Source organism: Limanda limanda, chromosome 14 (assembly GCF_963576545.1).
Source record: "Limanda limanda chromosome 14, fLimLim1.1, whole genome shotgun sequence".
Lineage (NCBI taxonomy): Eukaryota > Metazoa > Chordata > Actinopteri > Pleuronectiformes > Pleuronectidae > Limanda > Limanda limanda.
This window is the reverse complement of record NC_083649.1, coordinates 13,173,080-13,182,233: the sequence shown is the minus strand read 5'-3', so window position 1 is coordinate 13,182,233 and position 9,154 is coordinate 13,173,080. Positions and strand designations below refer to the sequence as shown.

At 38.9% G+C, this 9,154-nt stretch overlaps 1 protein-coding gene across 1 annotated transcript; it reads right to left on the bottom strand.

Annotated features, from left to right (window-relative positions):
- Positions 1-967: 967 nt before the first annotated feature.
- LOC133020000 (15-hydroxyprostaglandin dehydrogenase [NAD(+)]-like) lies at positions 968-6,100 on the bottom strand. Its single transcript, XM_061086599.1, has 8 exons — positions 5,949-6,100; positions 4,987-5,125; positions 3,890-4,013; positions 3,157-3,263; positions 2,801-2,897; positions 2,431-2,507; positions 1,838-1,995; positions 968-1,177 (listed from the first exon to the last, which is right to left on the bottom strand). The coding sequence occupies exons 1-8, from the start codon at positions 6,059-6,061 to the stop codon at positions 1,039-1,041; spliced, it is 954 nt and encodes a 317-aa protein (XP_060942582.1). The 5' UTR covers positions 6,062-6,100; the 3' UTR covers positions 968-1,038.
- Positions 6,101-9,154: the final 3,054 nt, after the last annotated feature.

Below are 9,154 nucleotides of genomic sequence, written 5' to 3'. Positions count from 1 at the left end.
TTGCGGGCGACTCGCGGGGTCCCTGCGGGCGACCAGGTGCCCGCGGGCACCGTGTTGGTGACCCCTGATTTAGCGTATTTATTAAATTAGGTAAACTGGTTTACCCACCAGTTTGTTTGGTTATGCTAGTGTACGACCAAAACTACACTACAAGCTGTGATGCACAGACAAAATCCAAAGGTCCATTGTTGAGATGTTTTTTTCTTTTAAATGTCCACAGGCAAACCAACCTTCCCTAATAATCTAAAGCAGCTGTAGAACAGGAGTGCAAAAAGCTCCTCCAGGAGATTCAAATGGCTAATTAGAAAGCCATGCAGTTAATAGGCAAACTGTTTTCTAAGCAACAGCAGCAAACTCCAAAAATCTAAATTCGGTTTAGACTTACACACCAATGTCAACATTTTTGGACCAACATTTGGACCAACTACTTTCTGTTAATAATCTAGTTATAATAATATAGGCCGTGAAAAGTCTGTCAGATCAGACTAAGTACTACATTGAGTAGGAGCCAATGACTGAACACAGAACTCTTGGACAGTAAAAAAAATCCCTTATCATTGTGGGTGCCACTCTTTTTGCATCCTACCAATTATCATGTCTACTTTCCCTTTCCCACTAACCCAGTGACTAACAAGGAGCACAGGTTATTCGCTGGGTTAGTGAGAAAGGGAAGTTAGACATGATGTGTACTGTCATTGTAATCTGAATCCTTTACCAAAGTTGATTTTCTTGCTTAACCAAAGTAGATATAGACAAACGCCAAGATGTTACAAACCAAATGAGCTGAAAATTTGAATGTTCCAGCTTTGGACTACACAATGTAGCAGATGTATTTATGATGAATTGACAAACATGTTTTCCAGGTCGTTTATCCTCTGCTCACAGTTGCTATCAGCACAGAGGGGAAAGCCCACAGTTTGAACTTGAACAATATATTACATTAATCAACAAAATATTTACTTCCCCATTAGTTGAATTCTTTATTATGATGGATTTATTTATTTATTGTAGAAGCAAGTAGTTTGTCCCTGTTAAGAGTTACTGCACGTATGTAGGGAAAGTTATGTACGACTTTCCTCCTTTCCCGTCTTCCTCTGTTGGGAGGACCAGCAAAGCCTGGCCATTCTTGGTCTCATCTGTCACCAGCTCGAGGAAAGCCTCAGCAACCTCAGACACACTGGAACAAAAAGGTGCAGGGACATCAGTGAATATCTTATTATATCAATTTTTTTTTGAGATTTTTTGTTAGCTATTGTATAAAACATTTAACTTTTAGATTTGAAATGTCATAATTATATCTAACATTTAGATTTAGATTCAATATTAGAATTCAAATTTTATGTAAAAATTTAAATTTGGTTTCCACATTTGGGTTTGTCATTGACATTAAAGTTTCTCATTTAACATTTGCATTTAATATTAAAGTTTAAATTGAGCATTTCTGTACTTTTAGAATTACATTTTATATTTACTCTTAGAATTCAATTTATTAATAAGATTTACAAATTATATTTATATGAAGACTCAAGGTTTAAATTTAGATTCAACAGTTAGATTTACATTCAACATTTAGATTCAGATTCAACATTTAGGTTTGACATTTGATATTTAGCCTCAACATTTAATATGTATATTTAACATTGACATTAATATATTTTTTTAGAAAGAAAAATGAATATGACGAAGTTCACAAATTTTGTAAATCTGGTTTAAAAAATGTGACTTTAAAAAATACTCCCCACTTGAGTAACTCTCATAATAGGAAAAACATTGGAAATAATTTCATAGGCATAATCTAAGTATCAACATGTGCAAAAGTACAAAATCAAAGACTCACTCTAGAACCCCCAAACGTTCAACTAACTGTTGGGCTTCAAGGGAGAGATCGGAGAACATTCCCAGTTTTTTGGGGACGTTGGAGAAGAGGTCGGTTTGGACGAAAGCTGGGCAAAGAACGTTGAACCGTATGCCATAGCCTGATAAGGCAGAGGCAGCCTAGACAAAGATCCACACAATTAGACTTCAGCTGTTCATGTAAGTGTAATATGAGCACCAAAGAAAACTGATTATTACATTATTTGTGTTGTTCACACAGTCATACAAAGTACTTAAAGCTGCATTTATTGATGCTCTATGGTCTGATGGGGACAGAAGACCATACCAAACCAGGGTTAGGGTTAGGGTTAAACCATTCAGTTTCACATTCAGCAGTCTCACGGTGACGCTACCATTCTCTCTCTTATTAATTGTGAATTTAAAAAATGTGCCAATATTTATCAAGTGCATGAAACTGTGCCAGTGTAAAAAGCTTTCTTCCTCTTATTTGACTCTTCTTATAATTGTTTTTGTTTTGAAGCAAATGTTACATGAACCTACAAAACTCTATTTGAAATAAATGAATAATAATAATAAACAGAAAGTCTTTCTTACCGCTATGGCTCGAGTGAAGCCGACCACTCCATGCTTGACAGCTGTATAGACCGGGCAGCTCGGAAGGGGGCCAAGTCCTGTAGGGTTAGGGTATGAATCGCATCAGTTTATATTAAGGTTAAAAATGTACAGATGATAAATCATGAGTTATGAGGCTGCACATAATTACTGCCCATATTTTTTCTTATGTCTATGAAAATTTATTGAATGATGATTTGGGATGCTTTTTAAGATCATAAGATATGTTTTATTGTCTTATCTTATTCCTGAAAAGCTTTAATCCTGTTTTAGAGCATTGTTATTGTGTTTTTAAAATAAAAAGCTTATTCTTCTAATTCTTACATGAAATGTCTGAAAGCGCAGCCCTTACCTGCCATAGATGCTGTGTTGACAATAACCCCTCCCCGACCTCCTTTCAACTTGCTCATGTGCTCCAGAGCCAGGTAAGTCCCCTTGATGACACCTATCTGCAACACAGAGCACAAGTTTTATTTTGGTGTCCACTGTAACAGTGGAAATCGTTTATTCTGTCCAGATGTTGTGAAACTAAACAGAGGAAGCACACGTTAGGTTGGCACGTTTGCTGCAGTACAGATTTAGACAGACTTTGGAAATACATCGTAGGTTCTGGTTTCATTTCCCCTGTGGGAGTGGTGCATTCCAGTACACCAAAGTAAATAAACTGTAATAACAACCAGTGTGTATGTTGCTGTTTCTGCCTCTTACCAGGTCTACAGAGACCATTTTCTCCCACATGCCCTCATTGAGGATACCGGCATTGTTGCACAGGATGTCGATCCCTCCGAAGGTTTCTGCAGCTTTCTTAAGGCCAGCTTGAGAACAGGAAAAGTGAGAAGTTATCTTTCAATTTCACAACCAAGTTGAGCTCCCCGTCTTATACAGCCTCTTTACATAGTATGTGACATCGTTCACTGTAAAGCTGAAACTAGTTTGTTGATATAAAAATCCTTAATTATGATTAATTATGTTAATTGCATTTGAAAGGCCACTTTAAGTAGTCACTGTTCTAAAATAAAAGGAAAATAATCAGTGGGTGTATTTATAATAAGAACATAATTATTATTAAATAGGTATAATCAGAGTATTTGGTGGCTGCAGCCCTTATTCACTAAAACTAAATAGCTCAACAGCTATTGTTCATGTAACTGTAAACCTCAAGCTAACATGCATTGTAGTTGTTCTCAAACTGGAATCAAACACACCCCTTACAGACGCAGCTCAAAATGTTCCCACGATCGTGAGACAAAACATCTGTTAACTGGAATTTTCGGTCGCAAAACAAATCACAAATTGTGGGTGGGATGAGTCAGCTCATGTGTTTCTAGGTATGTATTTGATTCAGTGAGTCCAGCTGCTTTCAGGACCACAAGTTTGGAAAAATCCTAAACTGTGCGTATGCGTGTGCGCGCGTGTGTGTTTGTGTGTGTGTGTGTGTTACCTTTGATATCCTCCTCTGATTCCACGTCGCAGTTGACGAAGAAAACTTTATCTTCTCCATACTGTTTGATGAGAGTTTTCATTAAACCCTTTGCTGCTGTTTCATTCACGTCCAGGAGAGCGACCTGCAGGTGAGGGTGAGTCAGTTTACAACCTCCACTGATCTAAAACTGCTGTTTTCTTATCCAGACACAACAACAAAGATGCAAGTTTCTGTTAAAATATGTTTTGATTCATCGTCATGATTCTTCTGGAGGCTGTAGTTTATGGTGCTGTTGAATTGCACTGTGTTGTATTGACATGTCATATTAAAGCAACCTCCACTGATATAAATGAGGTGGACACATTTTTTAACTCCCCTCAGTACCTCAAAAGAACCCTCCCCCCTCTCAGTCTGCAGACTAATTGAGGCAATGACAAAGATTCACATAGTTGCATAGCTCAAGTGCATGTGTGCTGGTACTGGTTCAGTGTAGAGCCACCTCCCCTTGCCATCATGAAGCCAGATGCCACAGGCGTTTGTCAATAACCTTGTATCTGTCGTGCATAGGCATGTTGTCCCAAGGAAGCATCTGGGACATGCACGACCCAGGCACTGGTCCCACACACAGACCCAACAGGTTAATTGCTATCTGTGGGTTGAAGCAAGTTGGGTCATTGACTTCTGTAGAGCCAGGAATCTTTCATGTGCAGTTTAAGCCACAGCTAGGGGACAGTCTTCTTCCATATTTTATCTTCCATATAGGCTTAATTGAATCGCTTCATTCTCAAAAAGGATCAGGGGTTTCCATGTCAGAGACAATTGTGTAACCATGCTCTTTACCCAACACTGTTTGTTGGCCACACAGTAACAGAGATATGTCCTCAAGCCACCGAAACGCATGCCCTCATTCTGTGAGTTATCAGAAAAGTTAATCTGTTATGTATCTGAACTGTTGCCACAGCATGCCCACTGGCTGAAACACCACAAAAAATGTAAACACATGGTGGCTGAGGGTAAATATTTCTCTACAGGATTTGGTCTCTTTACATTACAGATCATGCAGAAAACCGACAGTTTGGATTAGAACCTCACTTTATAAATTGACAAAACTTTACCTTGGCCCCATTTTGCAGAAGAATCTCCGTTATTGCTTTTCCTATTCCCATCACTGCCCCGGTCACCACCGCGTTTTTACCATTAAGAGCCATTTCAGCTGTTGGGTACTGACAGAGAAGGACGTCAGCTGTGGGATCCCTGCAGGAAAAGGGGTGAAGTCAGACGAGCCAGTGTGGCTTTAAACTCACTCTGAGTCCGCCCATCTGGAGGGGGAGTGTGTAACATATCTGAACAAGCTGCCAAGGAGGGATAAAGAAAGGCCATTAAAACAATTGCTCAATATTCTGTGGTGCAGCTTATAGGAAACAGCTTTGCATGACAGGTTGCTCTTCCGGATAAAATTCAAGAGAAATGTTTTTCCCAAAATAATGTGAGAGGTCAGCGTTCACTGCAACAAAGGGAAAGGCTGTGAAAACTCAAAGTTTCGAGGCAACTTACTGCAGAGTCTTCTTGGCGCTGCACCTGCACAGATCTTAATGACATTTGTGTGCTGATTTGGTCACATGAAAACAAAAGAACAAATATGTGTGTGTGTGTGTGTGTGTGTGTGTGTGTGTGTGTGTGTGTGTGTGTGTGTGTGTGTGTAACATATCTTATATGCAAAGTAATATATTAAGATATACTGTACACTTCAGATTTACATTTATTATATATTCTCTATATGTAATATAGAGGAGATATACTAGCTTATACAAAAACTATACCTATTTAATATAAAAAAGAATGTTATACCATGATATATAATGTAATATCCAAAATACAATAGTATCTATTTATTAGTGATGCTGTATTAGGACCCTTTCAATAGATGAAAGTACAATGTATGGATCAGGCTGTGTCTTTATATGTGTACAATTTGTTCCAACCCCAGGACGTCTGATGTCACCAGATGGATCTGAAGGGTTACCAGATGAGAACTAGGAACAGCATCAAACCTGTTTTGCCACACAAACTGTCTCACATGATTCCTGTTGTCCTCCAGTCCCTGCAGCACTTTATGTCCGGACATGTAAAGAATATGTGTCCCTGTTTGGTGGGAAGAGGCACCTTGCCTGAAGGGGTCTGATAAAACATAGTTGACAAGACTGTGCACGCTGCTGTAACTTTCGTGCTCACCTGGGATAAAAATCTGTGTGTGAGAAGAGGAGTGCGAGTTATATCACAACCAAATAAAACCTGCACAAGTGTTGCAACAGAAGAAAGCATGTAGTCGATTTATGAGGTTGATGCTCGAAATATTGTACTTTTTTGCTCGGCCTGTTGGAGTTCAAAGGTCAGCACACTCTGGGGCGCTTCTGAATTGGCACAACTTTTGTTTGCTTTTACAAGAGCCTGAACTGGTTTGTTTTAGGGGAGTTGTGCATGTGGTCTTCAGCATATTCAACATACAAATACAAACTCTTCTTTTGTTTTTAACAAGAAAACTCATGCAGAGTGATCGCAGACTCTCAGGGCTGACTGCTGCCCAAAGACCCAACTGATCAATTTAGTTCCAGGCTACCTTATCATAATTGATTTCTGATTCTAATAACAATTGATTTGGAAGTTTTGATATGCTCTGCGTGTCTATTTGACAACTAGGATCTTCCACTTTTAAGACAGTGCAAGCTTTATGACAGAGAAAGTGCTTTAATGGCCTTCATCAGTGCACAGAACGTATTCCATATAAGCCACACAGACGTTTGTGGGCTTGATGAATGAACCAAGGAATATTTTTTATCGATTTAACCTGTACTCAAAGAGTCATCTCCAACACACACATTTAAAAAGGCAATGTTGTCGAGACCAAGGCTAGCTGGTGTCTCCATATACTTGTAGGAATCAGGGTGGAGTAGAGCAGAGTAACTTTTTTTTTACTACTCATACATAGTAAACACACAGTCAGCATTCTATGTAAACGAGAATCAGATGAGTTGATCAAGAAGGATGGATTACATCATCGATTGAGCAAGTGCCACTCTGGTCAAGAGCTCACTCAACTTGTCTTCTGGGAAACTGTGCTCAACTCCCTGCACGATGACTTGGGAAACCTTGTAAAGTAAAGAACTACTGATCTACTGAGGAGCAGATTTATCTGGCCCAGAATTGCTAGAGATAGACTAGACTTGTATTTTTCGAACATCTCCAGAGCCACTCGCAATACGTGGTGAAGCTGAAGGAAGATTTGCAGAGAGCCTCCCAGCTGGCACCAGAATCCACTGGTGAGACTCACCAAAGAAACAAGAGAGCGTATGACAAAAGACTTTGTTTTTCAGTCCCTAAAGTTGTTGACAGAGGACTGCTCATGTGACAGCTTGATGGGAAAATGTAGGCCCTGTGAAAGGGGACGTAGCACTCCTCGTCTTCTCTAGATTAAAAATGTCCCGACAGTGTACAGACAGGACAACAAATCCAAAAAGTCCCTCTGGCCCTCTCTGATCTCACTCCTGTAATATCATTCAGCATGTTGCATCTGTTCCAGGACTGACCAATCACAACCAAGTTGATCAGAATCTGAACCTCAAGTAGGCTATGAACATACAAGTGTTAAGTGAATAAAAAAAACACATTTAGTTGAAAATCGGGGAAGATAAAGCAAATTTCAGAGTGAGTAATGAGAAAGATGAAGTGCAAGAGCAATGTGGTGAATAGCGCATAATAAAAATTTATAAAAAGAAATGTAAAAATGTTTAAAGATTTGTGCATCATGAAATGTGTGTGCATTATAATAGAGGCTTTGAAGACGACGTGCAAAGTTTGAAGGTCCCAGTGGGTTAATGTGACAAGTGCATATTGTCCTTTAGGGGTCAGTGTTGACAAGCATAGCTGCAGAGGGACAGAAACTGTTCTCATGGCATGAGCTCCATGGCCCCACAGGCTTCTGGCAAATGGGCGGGTCTCAAACAGGTTGGGTCGGGCAGGATGGGAGGCGTCGACGAAAAAATATGCAGAGAAAAAGAACCCTGTCACCCCAATATCCATCTGTATTCTGTTAAAGGTCCAGTGTGTACGATTTCAGTGAAAGGGATCTATTGGCAGAAATTAAATATAAAGTAATCCTTGTGATGTTTCACTACTGTGTATTAATCCTCTACATTGTACGAGTTTGTTTCCTTTACCCTAGAATGCGCCCCTTATATTTAATTATACCCGGACTGGACAGACTAAAAACCTTTTGAGTTGTTATGACAACTGAAGGCTACCACAGGTTTTCCTTTGTGTTTGGGAGAGAGTGAGATGAGGGGTGCTCAGCTGCAACAGGCAACTTCACCACTAGATGTCACTATATTCTACACACTGAACATATAACTACTACACTGACGTTACACATAGTGAGAAAATGATACCAGGGTTGGCTTGTTTGCTTAAAGCGTCATTAAACATCCAATATCAGTTTCTCTTTATTATTTACTTTCTTTAACATAACCAGCCACAAAATGCTTTATAAAAAATAGTATTAATAATTACTATTGAAAAAATATCAGTAAAATGAGAGAATTAAAGATAAGCAAAAAAAAAAGCCCCAACAAGATTAGGGTGGAACAGAAACTGAAAACCAGAGAAAAATTATCAAAAGATTTAAATAATAACCATGACAATATCTTGAAAGTTACAAAACAGTAATAAATAAAGTTATATTAGTTTGAGAATTATCAGCTTTTGTTTAAGAGACATATTGAAAAACAAACTATTACATCGAAATAAAGTCACAACACTGGGTTTCTGTGGATGGAGGTGTATAATCAACTTCATTGCCCGAGCTCTGGACAGGAAGTATATAATGATCACTGTGCTCATGTGAAATTCCTCACTAACTAAATGTGGGAAATAATTATTTCTGTACAGTTGCATTCACCACAAATTACAGCAACATCCAGTTCTTATATGGCTGTGCTGTATATGGAGCTGCCACTAGATGGAGCAAACTGTTGCCACATGGTGACTTATTGCCTGTTGGACTTGGTCTGTTACGTCATAGTTTATCAGATAGAGCATGTTTAAACAGCTTCTATATACAGTCATGGCTTAAACCCATACACCTATAGAAACTGTAAGGTTCCAACAATTGGTTTCAATACATGAACACAGACAAAGGTGTTCTTTATCGTGTTATAATGTGTAATAAGTTTCAATGTGGAAGATTGTTTCACGTCTCTATCATGTGGTGTGTCTTCGTCTTGTAACCAG